Source organism: Cavia porcellus, unplaced genomic scaffold, assembly GCF_034190915.1.
Source record: "Cavia porcellus strain 051 isolate PalLab524CR breed Dunkin Hartley unplaced genomic scaffold, mCavPor4.1 scaffold_1, whole genome shotgun sequence".
Lineage (NCBI taxonomy): Eukaryota > Metazoa > Chordata > Mammalia > Rodentia > Caviidae > Cavia > Cavia porcellus.
Window position 1 is genome coordinate 95,553,511 of NW_026947484.1, and position 26,321 is coordinate 95,579,831.

The 26,321-nt window shown below is 36.6% G+C and overlaps 1 protein-coding gene across 2 annotated transcripts; it reads right to left on the bottom strand.

Moving 5' to 3' along the window:
* Hacd4 (3-hydroxyacyl-CoA dehydratase 4) lies at positions 1–25,685 on the bottom strand. Of its 2 annotated transcripts, none has more exons than XM_003472169.5 (7): positions 25,534–25,685; positions 24,138–24,241; positions 21,413–21,540; positions 14,957–15,069; positions 10,954–11,060; positions 7,329–7,454; positions 1–367 (listed from the first exon to the last, which is right to left on the bottom strand). In XM_003472169.5, the coding sequence occupies exons 1-7, from the start codon at positions 25,569–25,571 to the stop codon at positions 288–290; spliced, it is 696 nt and encodes a 231-aa protein (XP_003472217.1). In that variant the 5' UTR covers positions 25,572–25,685; the 3' UTR covers positions 1–287. The 2 variants fall into 2 exon arrangements, with proteins under 2 accessions (XP_003472217.1, XP_063107972.1); XM_063251902.1 differs by lacking the exon at positions 25,534–25,685 and adding an exon at positions 25,397–25,416.
* Between the last annotated feature and the right edge of the window lie 636 nt (positions 25,686–26,321).

Sequence of the window (26,321 nt, forward strand, 5' to 3'; positions counted from 1 at the left end):
TAAAGTTTGGTTTCTCAATTTTATTGAACTTATTCCTCCTCAACCTTACAGTAAAAGAATCAGACTTCACTCAGTATAGATGTAACTTGTATAAAGTTCACAACTTTGAAAGCAAGATGTACAGAGTTTATGTCTTAGAGGAAAAAAAACCTGTTGTCACTTAGAATTTGGTAATTATTTAATGCCATCGCTTTTTATTAAGTAGTATTCTTCCACCGGAATACTTCCTGTGTTGTCTGCTGCCCCTGAATCCCATCTCTTCTCATGTCACATTGCAGTGCTATGCTTCACATGTTCTTTTTAATGGAAAAAACTCTGAGGACATCTCTTCTTTCTGAGTAAAGATGACTGTAGGTGAAGTACATACCTACGGTGGAGGAAAAAAAGTGGCAAATAGAAAAGTTGATTATGTCAATCTTTGGAAATAGCCATGATTTCATAACATAGAGTGCTGCCTGAATTCCAAGGACAAGAAACGAGGGAGCTTGAAGAAGGAATGCTTAATGTAGTATCCAGATTTTATGCAGGAGGAGAGGTAAATTAAACTCTCCTCTTACTACTTTTAACACACAAAATGTTTTTCAGGCTAGCTCTCCTCACTACCTCTGTAGTGTTACCTTAGTCTGCTCTCTATGTAGGTTGTTCTTTTATATCAGATAACTATTACATCCTAGAGATAATTGTGTTGAGGCTTTATGAATGTTAGAGCTGAGGACATTTAATAATGGAAACATTTTTCCCAATTTCCTGCAAAACTAATTAATCAAAAAATGTTGTTAGCAGTTTTACTCTTTAAGGTTTTTTGTAAATATTTTATTCTTTTTTTAAAATGTTAGCATATTAATTGCACATATTAATTGGATTCAGTGTATTCTCTCCATACATGCATACAATGTGCCCTGATCATACGCAATCACCCTCCCTCGTACCCACTGTCATTCTTCCAAGGCCTAGGAATCATTATTCTACTTTCATGTCAGCTCTTTGTTTGCACATATGAGACATATGTGATAGTTTTCTGAGTTTGGCTTACTTCACCCAACATGAGGTCCCTCAGCTGCCTCCATTTTTCTGCAATTGTCAGAATTTTATTTTTCTTAACTTTCATTTGTCTTGATGGCTGAATAATAACCCATTGTTATGGAATTGGCTGATACCTGATATGGATATAGAAAACACCATATTTTCTGTATCCATTCATCTGTTGGTGAACACCTAGACTGATTCCTTATCTTAGCTGTTGGGGTAGTGCCACAATAAAGATAAACATGCAGGGGGCTGGGGATTTAGCTCAGCCGCATAAGCGCCTGCCTTGCAAGCAGGCAGTCATGAGTTCCATCCCCGGTACTGATAAAAAGGAAAAAGACAAAAAAAAAAAAAAAAAAAAAAAAAGATAGACATGCAGGTTATCTCTTTTGTGTGTTTCATTTCTCTTAAATAAATAGGAGTGGAAATACAGGGATTTTTTAGGTACTTCCATACTGTTCCCAGTAGTGGGCTATGCAAATTTATATTCCCACCAATAGTGCATAAGAGTCTTTCTCCACACTCTTGTAAGCATGTTTTGTTACCCGTTTTTCTATAACAGCCCTTCTAAGGGTGTGATGGTGTCTTACTGTAGTCTTGCTTTGCAGTTCACTGACCAGTAGTGATACTGAAATTTGCTCATATGTTTATTGGCAGTTTGTATTTCTTCAGTGTATGTGCTCATTTTTAATTGGGTTATTTACTTTAAATAAGTTTCTTTAGTTCTTTATATATTTTGAATATTCTGTTAGATGAACAGCTGAAAAATACATTCTCTCATTCTGTAGGTTGTCTCTTTATTGTTTCTTTTGCTATGCAGTTTTTTAGTTTAATCCCATTGGTCAATTCTGCTTTTTTGTGTTTTTGAAAAATCTTTAGCCAGACCAATACTGTGTATTGCATTGTTTCCTCCATGTTTTTTAAGTAGTAGTTTCAGACCTTTGATGTTATTTTGAGTTTATTTTTGTACAGGGTAAGAATAGAAGTCAGGTTTCAGTCTTCTGTGATATCCAGTTTGACCAGCACCATGTGGTGAAGAGATAGTCCCTTTTCTGATATATCTTTTTTGGCAACTTTGTCAAAAATCAGTTGGCTGTAGATTCATGGGTTAATTTCTGGTTTCTGCATTCTGTTGTATTCCTCTCTGTGTCTGTTTTTATGCTAATACCATACTATTTTGGCTATTTTGCATCTTTTTGCTTCCATATAAATTTTAAGATTGCTTTTTTCTAGTTCCATAAAGCATGTCAATGGCAATTTGATAGGGATTGTATTGAATCTGTAAATCAGTCTAATTAATATGACTTTAACAATTTTAATTCTTTCAATTCATGAGCATGAAAGGATCTTTTACTGTCTTAAAGTTCTTTCATTAGTACTTTATAATTTTCAATGAAGAAGTCTTTCATTCCCTTATTTACAGGTACTGTGTGTGTAGTGTAAATGGGATTTGTCTTTCTTCCTTTCTCAACAAATTCATTATTGGTGCCTAGAAAAATTACTTGATTTTTGAATGCTGATTTTGTACCTGCTACTTTACTGAATTAGTTTATTAACCCTCAATGACTTTTCATGGAGTCTTTTTTCAGTATAGAGAATCTTATCATCTGCAAACAGGCATCATGAGTTCCTTCCATCCTGTTTTTATGCTTTTGACTTCTTTCTCTTGCCTAACTGGTCTAGCTAAAACTTATAGTAATATACTGAATTTAAAAAATGGGAGTGAACACCTTTGATGTGTTCTTAGAGGAAATGCTTTTAGTTTATCCTTCATTATGATACTGGTTATTGGCTTGTTATATATAGCTTTTTCCTTGTTATATAATCATTTTATACCTAATTTGCTCAGAATTCTCACAAAAAGATTTTGATTTTTCTATATCTGTTAATATAATCGTGTGGTTTTTAGCCTTCATTCTATTTGTATGAATATTCTGTGTTTATTGATTTGCATATCTTGAAGCATCCTGGCATCTCTGGAATGAAACCAACTTGATCGTGGTATATGATCTTTTTGATGTGCTACTGAATTTTATATATAGCTACTTCTTGAGGTTATTTTCTTTTGCACCTATGTCCATCCAGGATACTGGTCTGTAGTTTTCTTTTATTGTCATGTACTTCTCAGGTCTTGGTAACAGGGTAATCCTGGCCTCTGGACTCATGAAACGAATTTATAAAGCTACCCTTCCTTCCAATGCAATAGAATAATTTGAGAAGAACTGACATTACTTCTTTAAAAGTTAGATTAAATTCATCAATGAGGCCATCAAGTTCTGTGCTTTTCTTTGTTGGGATACTTGTTATTACTGATCCATTCTCTGTTTTGTGCTAGTCAAGTCAATATACTCTTGATTGAATTTTGGTAAGTCACATGTCCAGAAATGTGTCCATTTCTTGCAGATTTTTTTATTTGTTAGTGTATGGTTTCTCAAAATAATCCCTGTTGATCTTTTGTATCTCTGTTGTAGTTTTTTTTTTTTTTCTTCTTCTTCTTCTTTCATCTCTTGTTTTGGAGCTCTTTTTTCTTGGTCTACTTAAAAGTTTGTCAGTTTTTTTTGAAGAACTACCTTTTACTTCATTTATCTTTTGTATTTTTAAATCTATTTCACTTATTTCTGCTCTGACTTTTATTATTTCTTTCCATCAACTAACGTTGAGTGTAGTTTTTTCTTGCTTTTTGAAGTCCTTGAAATGTACCGTTAGACTATTTATATGAAGCCTATTTTTTTATGCACATAATCATTGCTACAAACTTCTTAGTGTTGATTTTGCTGCACCCCACAAATTTTCTTGTGGTTTTTTCCCATTTGTTGTTAAGAAATTTAATTTCTCTTCTGACTTTAATGGCTCACTCTTTGTTTGAAAGGGTTTGTCCAGTGTCCAGGTACTTCAGACATTTTATATTTTCTCTTTTCATCCTTTTGTGATCAGAAGACAAACAATATGATTTAAAGTTTTTAAATTTTAAGTTCTGTTTTATGACATAGTTCAGTGTTTTATGACCAGTTCAGTTTTAGAGGTTTCATTGATACAAACAGACTACAGTGGTGTGTATGCCATAGGTTTACCAACACTGCCCTAGTTATATGGTCTGTTCTAGATAATGTTCCATGTTCCAGTGAAAACAATGACAATCTACAGCTGTTATACAGAATATTCTGTGTATATTCTTTAGCTCCGATGTTTCTTTGCTGATTGGATGAGCTGACCATCTAGAGTAGGGTATTGAAGTCCCACAGTATTACTATGTTGGAATCAATACTTTAGTTCCAATAGTGTTTGTTTTATAAAATTAAGCACTCTTTTATTTGTTGTAATTAGATTTCCAGTTATCATATCTTGAGTAATTGATCCTTTGATCTTTGTAAAATGAATTTGTCTCTACAGTGTTTTTCTTAAAACGTATTTTAAGCATAATTAATTCTATTCACTTTATCCATTTTATTGGATATATAATTTTCTAGCTTCACTTTGAACATGCATTTTTACTGGCAAAGTGAGTTTCTTGTAAATAACCTATTATTAGGCCTTAGTTTTATTAATCCATTCAACCAGTCAGTATCTTTTAATTGGAGAATTTAGTCCATTTACATTTATGGTCCTTAATGTATGGACTTGTGTCTGTTATTCTGATTTTCTTCCAGTATCCTTTTCTTCTCTTATTCATCTTTGTGATTTAATGGTCTATTGTATTCATTATGTTTGGTTCTTTCCTTTTTCTGTTTTGTCTATGGAATCTTTTAGTGGGACTTACACTTTCAGATGCTATCATGATGTAGTCTTCCTTCCATTTCTGGATGTAGGACTTCCTTATGCGTTTTTGTTTGTTTGTTTGTTTTTACTTTTTGAAATGCCTGTCTGCTAGTCATGAATTCCCTGAATGCTTGCTTATCTTGAAAAGTCTATTTCTCCTTTATTTCTGAAGGAGATCCTTGGAACAGTAATCTTGATTGTCAGTTTTTTAAAGAACTTAAAATACATATCATTCCTTCCTGGTCTATAGGGGTTCTGTTAAGAAACCTGCTATTAGTCTAAAGAATTTGGACTTGGCACTTTTCTCTTGCATATTTTAAAATTACTCCTGAGTACTATACTTTGAAAACATGAGTTGATATTCATGGTGAAGCTCTTTTCTGGTCATGTCTATGTGGAGTTTTATGCGCCTTCTATATTACGGTGTCTCTGTCTTTCCAAAGATTAGAGGATTTTCTGCTATTATTTTAATGAGTAGGTTGTCTGTGATTTTGTTTGTTTGTTTGTTTTTTAGTACATTTCTACTGCATGCAGTTTACACTCATCTTAGTACTGGGCGCGCGCGCGCACACACACACATACAAACACACACACACACACACATATATATATATATATATATATATATATATATATATATATATATGTTTTCTTGTTTTCTTAAGCCTTTTCCCCTTTGCTCCTAACTCCATCCTCCTCTAAATCCCTTTTCCCCATTTTCTTTTTAATATTAATCTTATGTTTATGACATATAATGTTTACATCCATTGAGAATTAGGTTCCTGTACATGGCATGTCTTTTAGCTTTCAGCTCCTTCCCTTTAGAAACAGTAAATTCCTTCCTTACAAACATGAGACTTTCACACAGATATGAACCAATTTCACATTGCAAACATTCATAGATGGGAACAGATCATGGAAGTAGCTCATGTGTCTCCCTGACTTTGTCACAGTTGTGCTGCTCTGTGAGTACTGTACCGTGTGTTGGTGTGCATCAGTACGGTGCTCAGTCAGAGCCAAGGATGTCTGGAATCAAGAGGAAAAGCAGTGAATTGGAGGGGACTGCTAGGGAGCTCAAAGCAATGAACACTGTGTATGTGTCAAAGGTGTGTAAGACTCACTTTGTTGGACTTCTCCCTGAATGGAAACCATTACAAATTGGGGACTTACTGTATTCCAATGATATAGACATTTATTTAATGGCATCTCAAAACTCTTGAGTATTCTCTTCTTTTTTCTGCCTCAATGGAATATGTCAAAAGATTTATCTTCAAGCTCAGATATTCTTTCTTCAGATATTCCTTTATATAGGGCAGGAGTGCAACCAGGAATTCATCCCCAGGCCTGTTAGTGCCAGGCACTTGTGCACAGCACTGAGTGTAGCGGGGTGGCAGGAACCACATGGGTGAGTGACTGTCTTTATCCCTGGTGTCAGAGCAGAGCTCCCCAACTCCAGGTTCTTGAGAGTGGTGCTCTGTGTTCTCTTTGTTTCACCTGCCTCCTATCATGCAGGATATACAGTTGGTCTTACTCACTCATTCTCCTGGGCCAGATTTGGTTGCTAAGGCAGCTACATACTGGCCAGTGCAGTGGGATGTCTGCAGAGCCTGAGAGGTTGAACAAGGAAGCCCTAACATCCACAGCTGTCCAAATTCAGACATGCCTCTTTCCAAGATCTCTCCTGGCTTTGGCACCCTGGAGTTTTGCTAGGGATTATCGGAAATCCTTTTCAAAAAAGTGCTAATGTGCAGATTTTAGCATATTAAGCTGGAAACCTGTGAGTGTTGTGAAACTTTCCAGTAGCTAGGATTGCCAGTATGTGCACTGATAAGAGTTTGCTGGAACCCTCTCATTCTTATTCTTACAGAGGGGAGACTCTCCTTCCCCAGGTTGTGAAGCCAGGTCAGTGGGTACTAGGCTATTTGTTGCTCTTACTAGGCTATAGTTCCAAGTCTGAATGGTAAGAGTTTCTAGTTTCTCTCCAACTGCTTTCCAGTGTTCTCCCATGACCACTCACATCAAAATGCAGCTGTTCACCTGTTGCTTTGGTTTTTCATTGTTGCTGGTGAGTGCTGGGTGCCTCTGTTCAGCCTCTTGAAATCCCACCCAACTGCAAAGTTTTGTTCCATAAATTTTTCTTGAATCTTAGCACCTACTCCCATTTGCTTGCTAGGAAGAACTAAAGTGTAAGGCCAAACAGGAAAGAATAGATATAAATGGGAAAATTAGAAATATCCAGTCCTGCTCAGTTTGACATGTACTCCGTAGATATTAGTGCTTATGGTCAAAACTTCTATATTTCATTCCACAGTTATATTTTCTAGTAGTAAAACCATTGCCGTTCATACAGTGCAACAGTGATCTATTTGGTCTTGCAATGTCTTGCTCAAAGCATTATAACTTCTAAAACCTTTAACAGCACAATCTAGTTCATCATGTTAGGCTTCCTCTTTGGTCTCTTTCATGTTTACAACTCGTTTATTAAAGCAGATGGCAGCATAAACTAGAAAGAACAGGAAGAGTGGAAAAATAAAACAACCACGTACCTATAAAGAGCATCATGAGATACAGCTTCAGCACATATGGAAAGTAGATGGCTACATCAAAGGGCAGCTTGGTGGAGAAAGTGCCAAATGATTCAAAATAAGGCAGCGATTGGTAGATGGTGAATGCTGTTTAAAGAAAAAAAATACAAAAGTTTCCTTCCTTGTTAAGGGGATGCGTGTATATGTCTCCATAGTTGCAGTATATTTTGAATTTGACAATGACAGTTTTTTTGATGATTGCTAATGTTGCAGTTTGTTATAGAAATAGAAACAAGATTAATTTGGCAAGGCAGCTATAGCAGTGTGACTTTCCAAATTTTTACATTGTATATTTTATGTTGTACTTATGTGGCAAGACCATAGTATTTCTTAAAAGGGTAATTCAGAATACATATGTCACCCTTGCCACAAATAGCAGTGATAAGCAAATGAATTTGGAAAATGCTGCATTTATTTTTACTTTGGAGCAGCACAACACACACTGAACACTGAAGTTGTGAGTCTGAGAATCAAATTAAGATTCTGCAATAAAAAACTGGTATTGCCTAACTTTTTCTCAGTACTGGAGACTGAACAAAAAGATCTTCACGCTGAACTAGATCCCCAGTCATTTTTGAGTCATGTCTCATGCAGGCAGCATGTCAACTTGCAATCCTCCTTTCTCAGACACCCAGAGTCCTAGAATTGCAAGCTTGTACCACCGAATCTGGCTCACCCAACATTTTATCAGTGTAACTGGTCTTGGAATATCATCATCTTCCTCCATAGGCCTCAGTAGTATTTAAGAAATATGCTAAGGAATTCAGATAGAAATGCTGGCCAAAAATATTTTGAAAGAGGAAGCTGGTATCAGATAGAAATGGAGGTTGTGCAGATTTTTCACATTCCATGGGATAAGGTGATAGTGTACTGTGTTATGTAAGATGTTATCATTATGGTAAGTTGGGTGAAGAGTACATGGCAATTTTGTACAAGCATGTGAACCTAAACTTATGTCAAAATAAAATATTTTTTAAAAGAAAGATAGGAAATAAAAGCAGTCAGGCACAAGCAGCAATGGTACAGGACCTGCAACTGATACAAATTTGCCATCTAAGATTTATGTTAAGTCTCTAACACTTCATCATATAATTGCTTAGCTGTGTTACTTGTATGGGAAGATTACAGATATTTAAAAATTAACTTTATTAATATTTTTAAACTAGTTATTAACAGATAAAGTTTTCTTAAATGCATCTTTTATATTGCAGTACACTTGGAAATATATAGAAACATAAAGATAAAATTACAGACTTAAAAATTCTACAACCCTAAATTAATCATTGATATTAAACATTATTGATGTTTCTAGATTTTTCTGCACAAAATGTTACCTTGCAATTATAAGTTTATAAATCTACTAAAAGAATATGGATTGTATGGCAGTTATGTAAGAACATGGCTTTCCTAGAAAAAGGTAGGCCTAGAATTCACAAGAATGGAATGATTTCCTATGCATTCATTTGTTCATTGCTTATTTTTAAGAAGGGATTAGTCATAGTTTTACCCATTTATGTAATCTTTTTAAATTTTATTTTTAAATTTTTATTAATTCTACTTGACAAATTATAGCTGTACTTTTAAGTGACAAATCATAGAATGCATGTTTAAAATGCAAAATGATGAAGTCAAGCTAACCTTCCTATCATTTCATTTACTTTGGGTAGGAAGACATTTGAAGTTTACACTGTTTTGAAATACACATTTACTAAGAACAGCTATCCTACTGTGAAATCTCAAAAATGCATTCTTCATATTGTAAACTTTATATCCTTTGACCATTATTCCACCATTCTCTTTTTATGTCCTTTATAGTAATTTCATGTAACAAAGGAATGCACTTCATGTTCAATAAGTAAAATATTTCATTCTGTTACTGCATGCTTGTAGTAAACAGTGTTTACATTCCTTGGGAGAACTGACATACGTATACAACACATTTTAATTCCTTTTTCCTTTAAAAAAAATAGACAATCAGCTTTCGGGGGTTTTCTAGATTATCTGCTGAATTCTTATGAAAGTATACTCTATAAAGTTTTCCTTTTGGGAAAAAAATTTTAAATTCTTTCTAATATGATTAATTATAACCAAGCTTACCTTCTTTGCTCACCAATAGATACAAAATGTGTTTTATGTTTTCCTTTAGTTAACCTAACATGCTTATTATTTTATACTTTTCATTTTCAAAAACTTTAATCATGACTTCCCGAAAGCTCCTAACAATCTGTCAAATCAGTTATAGAAAGAAGCAGATACAAGCTCCAAATATACTCAAACTCTTTTCAAATTGCTGATTTTAATTATTTGATTTCAATTTCAGGTTTATATTTAATATATGTAATTAGCCTACTTTGTGCTGCAGCCAGTAGGTCATCTGTGTTGGTTGAGTAGGTACACTAATGCATAAGAGAAAGGAAGAAAGCAAAGAAACAAGTCTATCCCTGTACCTTCATGCATCTTAAAAATTCTCTAGTCAGAAAACATTCTCTAGTCAGAAAATCATGCAGATACCTAGTTACAACTGAGATAGAACCCACAGAAGACCAGTTCATGACGCTGTTCCAAGGGAATTACCTTGACAAGTCAAGGAATACTTTCCTCCAAAAGTGCCATGGGAGATGATAAGTGGAAAAGAGAGTCTAGCCAAACTAAACTGAAATCCTGTGGGTGTTATTGTTGGTACACTGAGTCAACTTGAGAAGTCTAGAAGCTTAACTAAGTGACTCAGCAGCTCTCCATCCTGGGGCGTCGAGGACACGCCATTACCACTTCAGGATGTTGTTTATTGTGTCAATTGGAGTAAGTCAGAAGTTTAACTAAGTGTTACAGCAGAGGGCCAGGGTCCTTAGTTTGTAAACCTCTTCAGCCTGTGCAGGAGGAGGGCTGGAAGATGGTGTGAGTGCTACTCCTATCCAAAGGGCACAGCCAGCTTACCACGTAAGGAAGAAGAGGCTTGCTCCCCCTGCACCTTTTTTGTTCTTGTTGCTTTGCTGTCTTCTGCTACCTTGAAGTGTTGCCCCTGTGCCATGACATCCTGCTTTGGAGCCAGCTGATCATGGTCTGAAATCTCCTTTGACTGTGAGCTAAATAAACCTTTTCTTCCTTAACTTTGAGTTTTAGGTATTTTGTCCCAGCAATGAAAGAAAAGTAACCAACACAATGTATTAAACATAAAAGATCATAGCATTTCTAAATGCTTAATGCCTCTTTGGCCAGTAACAGACTCAGGTTAAATACGTTATCTCGGGGCTGGGGATTTAGCTCAGCGGCATAAGCACCTGCCTTGTAAAGCAGGCAGTCGTGAGTTCAATCCCCGGTACTGATAAAAAGGATAAATAAATAAATAAATAAATAGGTTATCTCAAGTGCATAGACAACAAAGGTAAAGCTCGAACTCAAATGTCTTTATTTTTCATCCAGTGCTTTGTCCATGGTACAGTGCTACTTCCCTCTCCAGCTTTGCCTCTGAAGGTAGCAAGGGAAATATGCCAAGAAAGGTACATTGAGTAATACCAGTTTAATCATCGAAAATTAGGGAGCTGTTACCACTGGCTTTGGTCAGTCAGCAATACAGGTCTTTTCTTACCTTCAGCGAGAACGCACAGGGGATAAATGGGCATCCACAGTGTTTGACTGAGCCATGTCAAGATGGCATAGGACGTTCCTATGACTGCCAGCATGCTGTATGTGTACCTGAAAGGAAAGAAGGAGCTTAGGAGCATCATTTGCTGCTGATGTCTGGGAAATAACAGGAAAATACCTTACTACATAAATACAGGGATAAAACTGGAATTGTGCAACTATATACTTGTATTCCCTGTAATTTAAGGAAGAAAGGTTTAAAAAATGGTGGTGGGGACCGCTGTCACTCTGGCTTATCTTGTAGGATGGATCATAGGTAATTATAGGGTTGAATACAGCAAAAATGTAACTATTACCCCCTCACAAGAAATTACAGTTACAAGTTTCCTTGATTAGTGACTTCAATTTTATTAAAAAGCCAAACCAATCTTATGCAGCAAGTAAGCAGATAGGTATTTATTTGTTTGTTTGTTTTTAAGACACAAATGTTTATCAATATTTCAAGATTTTCAATATTAAAATCTGACTTCTGTTTGGCATCCCTCAGTATCTTTTGTTGTTCCAACTTACATGATCAATTATAAGAGCTGGTTCTGAAGCTGGTTTGGGATAAAGTAGGCAGCTTTAAACTGACCACTGTAAAGTAGTAGACAAAGCAGTATGCAAATTTGTATTTATTTGAATAGAATAGGCTTCAACATCCATCAGAATGACTTAGATGTCTTGTTAGAGCACAAGTTGCTGGGTTATAACCCCCCCACCCCCACTTCCCTGAGTTTCTGATAATGTAGGTTTGGGGTAGAACTTGAAAATGCGTATTAGTAACAAGTTTCAAGTGAGGTTGATGACTTCAATCCAGGGACCACACTGTAAAAATCACTAGTATAGACAAATATACATGGCAAGACAGAACCAACCAAAAAGAACCTTGAAAACATGACCAGAGAAAACTTAACCTTTCCCATCTCCAGACCCAGCTGCTTAGAGATAATGAGTAATTCTAGTTTCCTATGGACCCTTCTAGAAATACTTTTTCATATGCCTAGGTATGTGCATATTTACTACTATACATATACGTATACTCGTGGTCCACACCCTCATTAACATTGCATGTTATCACACTTTTTTAATCTGAAAAATAGCATCTTACTATCTTTTTTCTCTTACTAGAAACAAGAGTGGATAGGGATCTTCTCATATTAAGATCCATTCTGAAGGAAATCTAGTTTATATATTTTTTCCTTTGTTGCTTGTGGTTTTTGTGTCATATCAAACAATATATTTGCCAAAGCTGCAGTCATAAAGATTCAGCTGTGTGTTTTCTTCTAAGTGTTTAATTTTTTATTGTACAGATTAATGGAAATTACTGTGTATTCCCATGTATGCAGCCACTGTGACTTGATTATGTCCATACACCCTCATAGCTGTGGTAAAGATCTACTGTATGTGGATATCCAGTTCATCTCATGGCACTCACTGACAAGATTCTTTCCCTATTGAGTGCTCTTAGCACCTTTGTCAAAACTTAATTGACCAAAAATGAGAGTTTATTTGTAGACTGTCAAGTGTAATCCCATGATTGTTCCATATGCCAGTACCACACTCATGGTTGTTGTTACTTTGTAGTCAATTTTAAAATTGGGAAGTGTGAGTTCTGCAGCTATGTTCTTTTCCAAGATTGTTTTGGCTATGCCTAGGTTCCTTGTGTTTCCCTATGAATTTTAGGATCAGTTTCTTAATTTCTGCAGAGAAGCCAGCTGGAATTTTAGAGGGACTGCATTGAATCTACACACCATTTTGGGAGTTTTGGATCTTAACATTAAGTCTTCAACCAATGTGGTATATTTCCACTTACTAAGATTTTAAATTTTTCAAAGTTTTATAATTTTCCTTATATTTTGCACATTTTTGTTAAATTCATTTTTAAGTACTACTTTATTCTCTTTGCTGTTATTTTAAACAAAAATTCCTTAAATTTCATTTTAAGAAAGTTCATTGCAAGTGTAGAAATAAATTGATTTTTGTATTGATCTTATATTCTATAAACTTGTGTGTCCCTTATGGGTTTTTTTTCCTGTATTTGGCATATCATCTTCCAGTAGAGATAATTTTACTTCTTTTTTCCCAATCTGTCTGTAAGATGTTCTATTTCACTGATAATTGCCATAGCTGGAGCTTCCAATACAATGCTGACTAGAGGAGGAAAGAGTGTACATCTTCCTGTTGCTTCTGGTCATCACAGTTAACTATGATGTTAGCAGTCAACTTTTCACAAGTACCTTTTGCAAGTCAACTCATTCATTAAAGAATTGCCCAAGGAGAGATTAGGTGCACTCATTTTATAGAGGTGGAAAAAATTAAAATTTCAAACCAGAAGCCCAAAAAAATTCATTCTAAGACATAAGGGAAGTAAAAGATGTGCACACAAAATCTTGTACATGTATGTTCACTACAGGGAATGGGAAGTAACTACTACTGGGTACGGAGTTGCTTTTGGGGTAATAAAAATGTTCTCAGGTTAGATAGTGGGTATGGTTGCACATCTCTTTGAATATAATAAAGCCCACATGTTTATCTTTTAAAAGGTGAATTTTATGGTATTTGAATTATATCTCAATATGGCTGTTAGAAAAATACAAGGTAAGTGTTTTGCCTGGGACATTTAGCAAATAATTTCATCTTGAGGTGTTTTACCTGTGTATCCAAGAGTCATCCTATGATAGCTTGCTACCAGTTTTGATGCAAAAGTTCTTTTGTTCTCTGCTGGGTCAGACTAATTCAGTTCTGAGAGTCAAGCATACTCATATTCCAACAAATTAAAAGACTGTGAGGCTCCAACATCGTATTAGTAGTGAGTCATAGGCTACAAAGCCCATAAAGTTTGCTCTTAGTAGGAACAGGGCCATAACTAGTGTAGGTACCTGCCTGCAAGTGCATGGTCCTCAGTTTAATTCCCAGTACCAAAAACAAAGTTTGCACTTAGTCTACAAAACTACTTGAAAAATGAGAAATAATTTACTAATGATATATACAATGAAGTATAGTCATTTTAATCCAGCTAAATATTTTATTCATTTCTCTTGGCATTCTACCCATTATTTAGACATTTTAATCCAGCCATTACTAATATAATACATAATTAATATAAAATCTTGGAGGGGTTGGAGGAAGGTATTGGTTTTTTGAGACAAGTTCACATTCTGTAGTGCAGGATGGCCTTTAACTCACTTATGTAGCCCAGGTTGGCCTCAAATTCATGGCAGTTCTCCTGCCTCAGCCTCCCAAGTACTGGGATTTACAGGCATGCACCACCATACCTGGCAAAATCTTGGACTCTTGTGACCTATTCACATATAGCACTTTCATGTGGGGGTGACAGGTCATTTTAGGAGCTAAAGTACAAATTAGGACACTATCCCAAAGAGTGATGCAGTTCACCAAGCAAAGGGCTTAAAGAGCACCTCTCACTGTAAAGATTTAGAATTTAGAGGAAACTAAAGACTGTCTAGGGCCACAGTTCCTAGAGTACCACGAAAGCACTTGAACCATTTTGGACCCACTGTAATTACATACAAAAAGATGTGAAAGTGCATATTTTTGTTCCAGACAGACAAGGTCCTATGTTTAAAATATTCTTGAATCCATAAAAATCAACTTAATAAGGTCTGACAGTGACATAATAAAAGTCCTGCTTGCTTATGGAAGCAGTGTGTACAGAGCAGTCATAAGAAGTGCCTTTCCTTAGCACACAACATGAGGCTTGCTCCGGGTTGGTGCTGCGCCAAGCCTTCTGCTGAAAACCTGCAGGTGCTGATTTGTCTTGTAATACCATGATAGGCTTTTATTATTTTGACATGCCCATTCTGGAAAGCACTAAAAAGCATTTTCATATCAAGATAAAATAGTTCTTCTGTCTGATTCAGAGTAACCAAATACAAGGAGCTATTACTGTTTTCAGTGTAGAAAGCACTTTGGCCTCCTCTTAAGAAATTAGTTTGCCTTCTTACCTAACCATATCCAGTAGATTCCAAAAGATGAATAAAACACACACCACATATTTTTCTTGGATTTCCTCTTGACTGGTGATCACCACAAAAAGGATGATTATTCTTTCTGTGAGCTAACAAATGAACAGCAGAGTCAAGAATTAGGATCATCTGTTAAGCCATGTAAGTAATTTTCTAATTTTTAAAACCAGAGCATCTTTTAAAAGTATGCTTTAGCTGGAGCTATGTATACTAAATTATTAACAATGATTGTCTCTGAGAGAGCTGGGTTATGGATAAATTTTATTTCTTCCTTTCTGTTTTTCTCTACTTTCCAAAGTACATACAATGAATGAAAATATCTCTGAATTAAGATACTTCCTCTCCCCTTGCCACATGCACATGTGTTTCTGTTAACTTTGGCAAGCTTTTATTCAGCTTTCACTGTGCATTAGATTCTGTAATGAAAACATGCTCCTTGCTCCACAGAGAGCGGCAATGGCAGAGAAAGTAACTATACACAGTACGTGGCACACATGGGACCGCAGGTGAGTGTCATATTTGTTGCCCGAGCAAAGAAGGCTATGGATTAGTTGGGTCCTGAAAAACGGATAGGAGTTTGCAGTTGGGGTGTGAGAAAGGCCGTCCTCGGAGTAGCAAGAGCATAGGCAGTGGTCTGACCGCACAGAGGCTTGAGAGATGGGAGGCCAGAGAAGAGAAGAAAAAGACAAAAGTGACAGTGTGTTGGGGGTGAGCTGGGAAGGTGACAAGCTAAGAAATTTAGGTTTCATCAGATAGAGAAGCCATTATAGGATTTCTTTCAGTGGTGTAATATAATCTCAAGCTTCATACACTAATAAAAAATGAAAAAAAATGTTTAACATATTCTAAGAATGTATATTACATATTCCAAGTCAGTAAGCATTTACAAATCACTGAAAATTCACACATTTTTGGTTTACCTCCAATTATTAGGCTCAATAAAATACAGTCCCCTCTCCCCACTGTAAACTGTAAAACTTACATTAATGTCCTGTATATTCTATATTTTTGTATGTTTTATAGAACATTTTGCTTTGCTCCCAGTGGACAAAAGAAAATATATATGAGATTAAAGAAAAATATAAAGGGGTTGCTTTATATTTTTCAGTAGCTGTCTTTATTTTAAAAGCTGATTAAGGGGAAAAAACACTGGGACAATCTGTCAGAATCATAGGCTGTTTGTATAGAAAAATCCAAGATTTGCCAACAGCCACATGATCAGAAGTTCACATGTGCAAGCTTTATCAGCATATTTATGACCACAGAGGTGAGTCAAGAAGACCCCTGCTTAGTAGCTAAGGGGAACTAAAGTATGATTCAAACTTTAGTCAGTCTGTAGAAGCCATCTACATAGAAGTTTTTCTTTGCTCAGTCTTTCTAATGTAATACCCTAGTTTATTAATTCAACACCTTATATAATGAATTCTGCAGAATTACAAGTATAATTACTAAATGATCAACTTCACTGTCATGATGCCTGGCAGCCTTTAAATGAAAAAACCTAAGCAGTAAGGAAGTAGTTACTGTCTCATCTTGCATTTTATCAGTGCTCGGTAATTAGGAAAACTTACTGGAGTTTTGTTTTGTTTTTCCTAAAACTCTCAAAAGATACACATGGATACATTTCTAATTACATTCTTTACTGAAAAAAGCTTAACTCTTACTAAGACAATATCTAGAGTCCCTTCTAAATAAAATATTCCAACATGAGCCCACTGCATCTTTTTATAAATAGGATTTGAGGATACAGAGAACTTAACAAGTGGCAGACCAGAAAATACATGTATTCTAAGTCTGATGACCTCCAGAGCTATAAAGTATCCATTGTGTCATACAGGTCTTCAGTTGAGGACAGAATAGAAAATTTCCAGAAAGGGAGACTGCACAATAAAACTCAGTGTATTGAAAAACTTAACTGAGGCCTGTGAATGTTAGCGATGGATTTTCAGTTGCGTACAAATCAGCAATTGGCAATCCCCCAAACCTAAGCACATGGACATGTGGATATATGAAGCCTCCTTCCATGTATAAATGTTGGCATAATTAGCAAACTATCTGATAGTTACTTAACTCTTATTTGCACATTAAATGTCAACACAATGAGACAATTTAGGAGATACTCCTAAGTGGATAAAAGTATTTATAGTTTACTTTCTTGCCAGGTTCTAAACATACATCATTTAATTTACTCTCCATAAAGACCCAAAGAATTATGTGGTACTGTTATTTTTCTGCCTTTATAAAAGACATACATTTTACTGAAAATGTATTAATGAAATGAAAGTAATTAAATGAAAGTTTAAATGAAATGTGATTTTCCTACAAATCTGGTATAAAAGTCTAGATGATTTGATTCTTAATCACTTGTTCTAAAACACTCCACCTTTATTGCTTTATGGTCTACTCCAGAACCTGCCATGCAGGCGACAATCTATTCTTTAAAAGACCTTCTGAAAACTTAGACCTTCTAATCAGAGCCTTCTAATTGACACAAAACAATTTTGAGAAGATATTTTAAATGTTAATTTAATTTCCATGATAACTATTATTTAGACCTTTACACTTGGGAAAACTAAGCACCTTGTCATTTTTAATAAATCCTTAAAAATATGACCACCCTAACAGAGGGTTTTGTCACGTTGCAACTCATACAGACAGAATAAATGGAATTGTAAAAATCCCATAACTTTGGAAAATAAACATGGTGATGATGTGATACCCTGAAAAGTATGATAACTGCAAAATAGGAATACTTTGCACTTTTATGTTCCATGTGGGAATCCAGAACTTAAGGTTAATGTATAAATGGCAGGTAGCATTTACAAGATATTGAAGAAGTAAGTAAAACAACACTTTGGGGAGACATGCTAGAATCTTACAATAGTTTTAATTCAAAGACTTATTTTGAGAACTTCAGAGATATATCTCTACATATTGAAAACCACCAACTACATTCCTCTGCAAGGCAAAATCATTTAAATAACACATTGTAATATATATTTATATATATTTACATGCAGAGAGAATTGTAATATATACTAATATATATATATATATTCTAATATATACTTTAATATATATGGGAGGGCACTTGACACATAGAAAGCCCTAAATAAATGTAAGATATTAAAAGAACAATTAATAATTAGTATATTTATAGGAAAACCATTTTGAACATAAAGACTACCAGTGGATAAAAGTCAAAGTCAATTTTAGCATTTGAAAATTATTCTATGAATTCCATGAATTAAGTGCAAAAAAAATACAAAAGAAGAAAAAGAAAAATCTAAAATCTTATCGATACAATGAACTGTATGTGTAATTCATTCCAGGAAGCTTCAAATTTTGAAGAATTTTACTGCTCAATACTATCGTCTGCAATTTTATCTCTAATAATAAAGTCTATTATTAAAGCAACACTTCAGAAAAATGTGTATGATTTTATGGAATATTCAGAAAACTAGGGTCTAGCAATGCAAATTTCCTTCATAGCTAAATAGAAACTGAGTTTTCTTGGAAGAGTATAAAACACCCTTTATGAATTCCTTCAACTTTGCTCTCTTTAGTTTGTGACTATGAATTTTTGGAGTGATTTTTGGTAAGTGGATCCCCATTTTCCCTTATTAGAAATAGATAGCAAATATAAAAATGGTTCATGTAATACGGTTTCATAAATGAAATTCTGTAGGTATAGTAATTTAAGGATAATTTCTAGTATTAGATTTATAGATTTAAAAAATTGTTAAACTTCTAAAATTAATTCACATGAAGCAGTTAATTTGTAATGATACAGAGGGAAGGAAATAAAATTGAATTTTAATTTCAGATACAGATTAAGTCTTTGCACTGAAAGCACTTCTCAGAGATAGAGAAAAACTATTACTCTGAGAATTTCTTCAAAGTATATCCATCTATCATCATTTTGAATATGATCTGTTCACTTTTCACTTAAAAATTTAAAATCATTGAAAGCTCTAAGAGGCTTGCCATCACTGCTGTAGTAGTGTTAAATGATATACCAGTGTTAAATGATTATTGTCTCAGTCATTGAGGTTTTTTTTCCACAATTGTAATTTTAAAATTTCATGGCTTTTCCCTTTCGTGTCAAAATAAAGATGTGAGTGTAAAAGCAATTAAAAATGCACAGGACACACTCTGACCCCCTATTCACACACCACTAGCACTTGATATGTATGATACTAATTGTTCAGCTAGCTAATCCATTTCTTCTGTCAGCTGGAATTACTTATTTGGTATTTTGGAAAACCAGTTCTCAAAGTGGCAACTCAGTTGAGGCTTAGAAATCTCTTGAAGGTACTAAGAAAATGTCACAGTGGTGCAGGTGTGGTTTTAAGCTCCTTGAAAGCAGCTGGCCAACTAGGCATCTGTCACGTTACTGTATATGCAGTCAGCTGTGATTACCAGGAGCATAGCTCAGCTGCTCTGACTACAGTTTCTTTAAAAATGTGGAAACAGGAAAACCAACAATGGTTACACAACCACAGAGTCTTGTTTTGTTATTTTAAAGCAGAGGGCTCAGAGTCATCTCATAGTGAGGGACTTGTAATTGCCTGCAGAATTCTAAAAAAGGAAGGGGGCAGAAAATGAAACTTAGGACATACATGTTTTTTGTAGCCTTTTCAATACCACTTCCATTCTGAGAACCATGGAAAAGATAAGTGAATAAAAGATAGCAGTAAAAAGCATATATAAAAGAGACCAAAAGAGGAAGCAAAACAATCACAAAAAACTAATAACCAGCATAAAAATGATAACTGTCTTCTAATGTGGTGATCCCTGACTTGTTAACCCTCCCAAGGAATCAAGACCAAAAAGCAAATGCACTCCCAAAAAGACTGCAAGCTCACTTAAAAAGTGTCAATATGTATTTGAAAATGTTATTTTACCATAAAATAGCATTAGCGAAGTTAGTCAAAAAAGTAAAAAGTCCTTAAAAGCATAGCAAACGAAAATTGACAGATTTTAGGTAAATTTGATCATATGTCCAGTGAAATAATTGCATGTGACAGAATACAACTTTCATTTAAGCAGGGTTAATTTTGTTCTTGAAAACTAGGGAGGCTGATACAATAGGCACTTTAATTTTTTCAAAGTACATCAGATGTTCAATAAATCATAAATACCAATAAATCTTATTTCCAAATTATATGTAACTTCTGGGACAGTTCTGTATCTTTTTTCTGTGAGGAAATCTGTTTCAGGAACTTCTTTCTAGGTTTTATTCAGACTACCATGGTATTACATTAACTATATTACAGTATTACAATGTTGTACACTATTGCTCAGGTTCCTGTTTTACATTTGATACACTTAAGATGTCTATATCCCAGTGAAGGCTACTTCTCTACTGTTATTTAATAAATGTTTTAAAATACCCCACAAATATTTTTAATTTTATTAATGTCGATTTCCTATTAGATCTCTTAGGATTATACTGCTATCTATATGTTTTAAGTTTTCATAGTATTTTAACTACTTCCTCTTTCTTGTAGAAAATATTTTGTGTGTGTATGTTTCCTTAATTCAGCAATGATTTTCTACTTGAAGCTTTACAAGTAAATTTCCAATCTTTTTTCAGGCTGCCTTTAAAAGAACTTTGTAGGCTAGGCTAGAGGCATTGTAAAGGGAATCACAGAAAAAATAATGGTACAAAGTATTGTATTGCTAACTAGGTACCATCAACTCTTCCTACCCATGTTTCTCAGTTACTCTATAAAGTATGTTATTTTCACATCACATGATGTGATGATTCAATGGTTCAGGTTCAGATGGTAAGATTCAGATGATTCAATGGTTTGTTTGAAGTTTATCCAACCAGAAAAAGGAAAAGTTGCAATTTGAGTCCGGGTCTGTGTGACTACCAAGTCTGCCTTAGATGTTGTACTAGATATCTTCCCTTTCCATTGTATTCGGTCAAAACTTGTGGAATGAGCAAAAAATGGCTGGGGAATATTCCAATCTTTGGATAGAGATAAAGGAAACTCTTTAAAGTGTTTGTGTTTTAATCATCTACTCTTTACCATGTATTGTGTGTTACATTTCTTCATGGCAAGAGTCAATGATTGTGGGCTGCATAATCCTACAGCAGTTTCTGGAAGACGGGGGCATCAAATTAAGTCTGAATGGCTTCAATTCTATGGCTTTCCATCATTTTATACTACCATGAGCAGTGACATATTGAGGGTGGGAAATGGCCATGAAATATCCTCCTAGGATAACATAAATGGCATGCACAGATCAATAAGCATCACCACCTCTAATGCTTCCTATTAGCTGTTCTCATTGTGCAGTGTTTGAAAATAAGGTAATTCTTCCATGTAATGAAAACCAAAAGACTGTAAATAGAACAAAGTTGAAAATTAAACATCCTATAATAGTATTAGTATTAGTAATAATAATAGGATTAAAGCCTACCTGCAAAAACCTTGGGAAAAGATGGTTTGATTCAATACCAACATATATGTGCAGCAGCTCCAAGACAGAAATGGATTGGCAAAGTCGCATGACAAGTCCAATGGCATAAAAGGTATCGATCATTGAATCTGTGTTTGGAGGATTAAAAATACATCTGTCATAAGTAAAAACTAGATCACAGTGCCCCTATGCAGCACTTTGAGTGAAAATTGAGATTGCACACATGAAAATTTTTCTAGTCTACAAAATTACGAAGAATGGAATACAAAGGAAGCACTTCATACTACAGTATGCATTAGCTGACCCTCTTCCAAAAGTAAAAGTCTTTACAGCCAAAGCTGGAGTATTACCCATGATGAGCTTCTAAAGTAGTTTCCACATGAAAGTGATCTGCAGGAGTCTAAGCCACCTCAAGAGCAAGTAGGTTGAGGGCAAACTTGTTAAAGAAGCTGCTCGGCAGTCCCAGTAAGAGCAGCCTTACAGAAATGACATTAATTGTGCCGTGATACCAAATACCAAGTGCATCTACCATTTGGGTCCTATGCATATTTGGCTAATGCTTTCTGGTTTTGTGTTTGTTTTAAACATTGAATTTGGACCTTGATCAAAACTTACAGGAGTTTGCCTTACAGAGGGTCCAAGTGAAATACTACCCTTGGAGCTGAAACGAAAGGAAAACAAATGTTCCTCTAAGTAGGGTAAATGTGTTGATTTAAGTTTTAAGATAAAATCCCACCATGATTAGAAACTTGTAGGGGCAATGTAGGCTTTCCTGCCTGTCAATCACTGATATAAGCAACAGTCAAACTCGAAATAAGAGTTTCTCTTCTCAGCAGCAACCTAAAGTGGACACTATTATTTTTTTTAAGAGGAAAAAATAAATAAAAACCAATAATACGGAATTTCAAAACAAGTTAATAGGACATTGGTTAATAATAATTAATATTAACAACGGTTAATATATTGCATATTGTGATTGCATATTCTCCTCACAGGCAATTCCTGAAGCACAGTCAGCCCACACTTTTATCAACTGCCTGAACCTGCAGGAGCAGAGCACTGGCAATTCCACAGCTTTGTGAAGGAAAAAGGCAGAAGGTGTCAGGAGTTCAGGGTTTTAGGTTGCTGTTGTGCTATATGGACTCATGAATTTTGCTGAATCCCTCCCAACCCCCCGCAACTTAGTTGTTCTCACTCTCCCTTTCAATGTGTCAGCTGTGTTTCTTGAATAATTAGGGCTTCCATATTAAGAAGAGCAGGGTCGCTAAGAAATAAGGGCTAGGGTATGGCTCAGGAGCAAAGTACTTGCCTACACAGGAGGCCGAGTCCCTTACCACTACAAAAACCAAAACCACCACTGACTAAAGCAACATTTCCCACTGGGAAGCAGAGGCAGCCTCAGAGTCCTTGGCTTTGGATGCCTGTCATGAGTGGTGTGTAGTCCACACAGCTCTAGCTAACTTCCAAAACTTAGAAGTGATGGCTTTTTTTCCCCTAAAAAAAAACAAAGAAAAATTTCCCCTCTCCTGTTTTCCTCTGCTTGAAAAGTCTTAATGCTTATAGTTTAAAATCCAGCATTAGATTATAGTATCTTTGAGGTTAAGAACAAAGGCATGACTTCATCTGTAGCAGGTACTGCATGTGTTCTCATGCAGAATCTTCAGGAAAACTGTGACATGTAAGTAGAGTAGGGACTATTAACAAAGGGGAAGGGGCCCAGGAGAGGAAGACGAGGGTGTTAGAAGGTTTTAGGGAGGGTAGATACAATCAAAGCATGTTTTATGTATGAATAGCAATGTCATAAGGAAACCCATTATTTTGTATAATGTATATTAATAATTATTTTAAAAAAATTTTTTAAGAATTTGTGTGTAAATTTTCAGTTAGAACAAAACAGCGTATGGTACCTTGGAGTAGATTAATTTCCTTAAGATACAGAAGTCTGAATTGATGAGCACAGCATGGCTTTTTCCAGATATATTCTACGTGTTTTGTTTTTAGCTGAAACCAGCAGTTGCTCAAATTGTCAACTCACCCAACGCTGTAAACCGTGATGACACTTACTCATGAGGGGATACAATATGAAGAGACTTATTTTTACAGTCATTTAGTGATTCATTTTTTTAAAAATTGGAATGCTCCTTAAAAGAGCATTTTTTTACTTTTTAGGAAATTGGAGGAAGCTAATGATTTATGTCATTATTACTAGCTCCTGTGTAAATGATTAGTCACCGACAAGTGTGTCATTTATACTCACTTCAGAAAGGGGTCAAAGAATGTCCTGGGAGAGTAACATTTGTCATTCAGTTACTAGTAGTCTCCAGTTACCCTAAACCTGAGGAATAAAAACACTGGAAGAATTTGATTAATCCTGATTACCCTGCACAAACTGCTACACTGCAGTTTACAGACTTCCTCAAAACACCCCAAATTTGCTAGGATTTCATGCAGAACTAAAAAGGAATGGCAAAATGGCACTATTTCAATGATATCTCTACATTTTCAGGGCAATCTGCCAACTTGGGCAAAAGTCAAGTTCCTTTCCCTTATCCTACCTTTTCTCTTCAAAAAGATTTTGGTTTTTCAGTAAACAAAACTGGAAAATATAAGTTTTAGAAAAAAGAAGACTGCTAGGTGAATTTCATGGAAAAAATGTTAATATAAGTACTTGTAGATGAAAACAAAGATCAGAAGTTAAAAATAAAACACCATTTTGATGTTTTACCTTTTCCAAAAGAGAAGAATCTGACTGTCATGTTTGTAAATATCCATGAGTGGCCACAGAACTGGATTAAATAATAGATGAAAAGATAGACATTCTTCCTATACCTATAAAAAAGGACAAAGCCATTAATTACTTTTCTTATAATTACCTTTTCATCATGATACACACGTCCTTTCCTGTCCTAGTCCATCTGAGCAAAAGCAATCTTCTAAATGAGTCTTCTTTGGTTGCCACCCCCCAACACATTTGCTTTTAAAGGGATCCATAATACTCCACCAAATATCTGCTAAAATGAATATATTTGCATAAGACAAAATATTGGTTTTTTTCAAAATCCACTTTCATCTTTAATAAAGTTCTATTCTTGCCGCTCACCAAGGGGTAAAAGCAATAGCTGCAAAGATACATCAAATATTTGGGGGGAAAAGATGGATGTAGAAGAATTCATAAGGTCCATACACACTCGAGTAGCTCAGTCAGCTAAGTGTGGGACCTAACACTCTGTTTAGGGTTCTGAGAAGACAGCATTGACACCCACAGTCCTGGAGGGTGGACAACTCAGTGTTGGACCCGAGTTTGGGATGCACTGCGCGGTCAGAGTCAGTACCATCCCACTGCCTCCCACTATATTTTGCAAAGGCAGAGAGAGTTTCCTTCAGCATGCGCGTAGCAAATAGTTTACTCAAGCCAACAGGGGGGAAAAAAAGGAAGTTAAGTCAAGTTTAAAAATGCGCTGTGGGCTGCCGGGCAGATGACTAAGCGAACATTGACAGATGCACGGTTTGAGGGAGTTGGGAACGGAACGCACTGTTTGCATTGTCCCCAAGAGTTCCTCACATGTGGCCCTGCCAGTGTAGACACTTCTGGTGGATCATGTGAAACCTCGAGAAACAAGGCAAATACGCTGGAGGCAGGCGCCGTATCTTGTAGCGGTGGCTTTATATGACCAGTGAACAAGAGTTAGTGGAAATCCTCCTCCATCCTGCTTGGGAAGCACTGGCTTGTCCATTAGACACGTGCACTCCTGGACCCTACTTTTCTGCCTGGGAATCACTTTCCCTGGAGTCACAGGGGATGGCGGCTTCTACAGCGGGAAGATCCAAAACTCACCCTCAACGCAGGGAGGGCAAAGCCAAGGGAAGCAGGCCTGGCAGAGGGGCACAGAGGGAGAGGGTGGCCACGCAGGCCTCCTCATTTCCTCGTCTAAACGGGAGAAAGAATCTTCCCAGGGCTTCCGTGAGAATTAAATTAGATACTACCGGTCAGAGCTCTTGGGGATGTGGGCGCAGGGCTGCGCAGCTCTGCTGGGTGCTGGGTGCTGGGTGCTGGGGCCCCGCCCCGGGGGCCCCTCTTCCCGCGCCCTCCCCTGTGGCCGCCGCGGAGCGGGGCGTCCTACCTGGGCTGCAGCCAGGAGGGCAGCGCCACGCGCCCCATGGGGGGCCGCCGCCGGGACCTCCGCGCCCTGCGGGAAGCGACTCTGGCAGCGGAGGCGGAGCAGTGCGAGGCAGGGCGGGGCCTCTGCACGCTCAGCAGCGCTGGAGAACCAGCCTGAGGGCTAGCGCGGGCAGGAGATGAAAACCCAGTTCCTGCTGCTCCGCGCAGCGCAGCGCCGCGCCATGAAGGCTGAGCGGGGCGTGGAGAGAGCTCGAGGCGGCCTCCGGACCACAGCTCTGATCACGACTCTGTTCTTCGTGGAGAGCCCCGTGGACAGCAGTGCTCCCGAGCTGCACCTGGAGCATTGAAACTAACTGACGCCCGTCCCAAAGCCTCCCGGGCGCGCGGGTCCTAGGGTGGGCGTCTCTATACAACTCACCTGTGAGAGAGTCAGAAACGAGGCTGGTGATGATGCGTCCCCAGCACCTCTTCCATGTAGGATGTGATTCCTTCAGAAATCCATCCCCGCCTTCAGTCCTTACTGACGCTTGCCAAATCATTTTATTCACATTGCATTGATCTCCTTACCCTATGCCCAGCACTGCTAAACCTTCTGTATCCCTCATCACCCGCTCCACAGTCAGGTGAACTCCCTCACTGATAAGATGGGGACCGTCTGCCGACTATCCTGCCCTAAAACAGAAACACACAAAGAAGGCTTTTACCTAGTGGGACAGAGCACTCACTGGAGTTGGAAGCTACTGCCCCACATATGAAAAAGGAAGATAAAGATTTAAAAAATATTGTTAC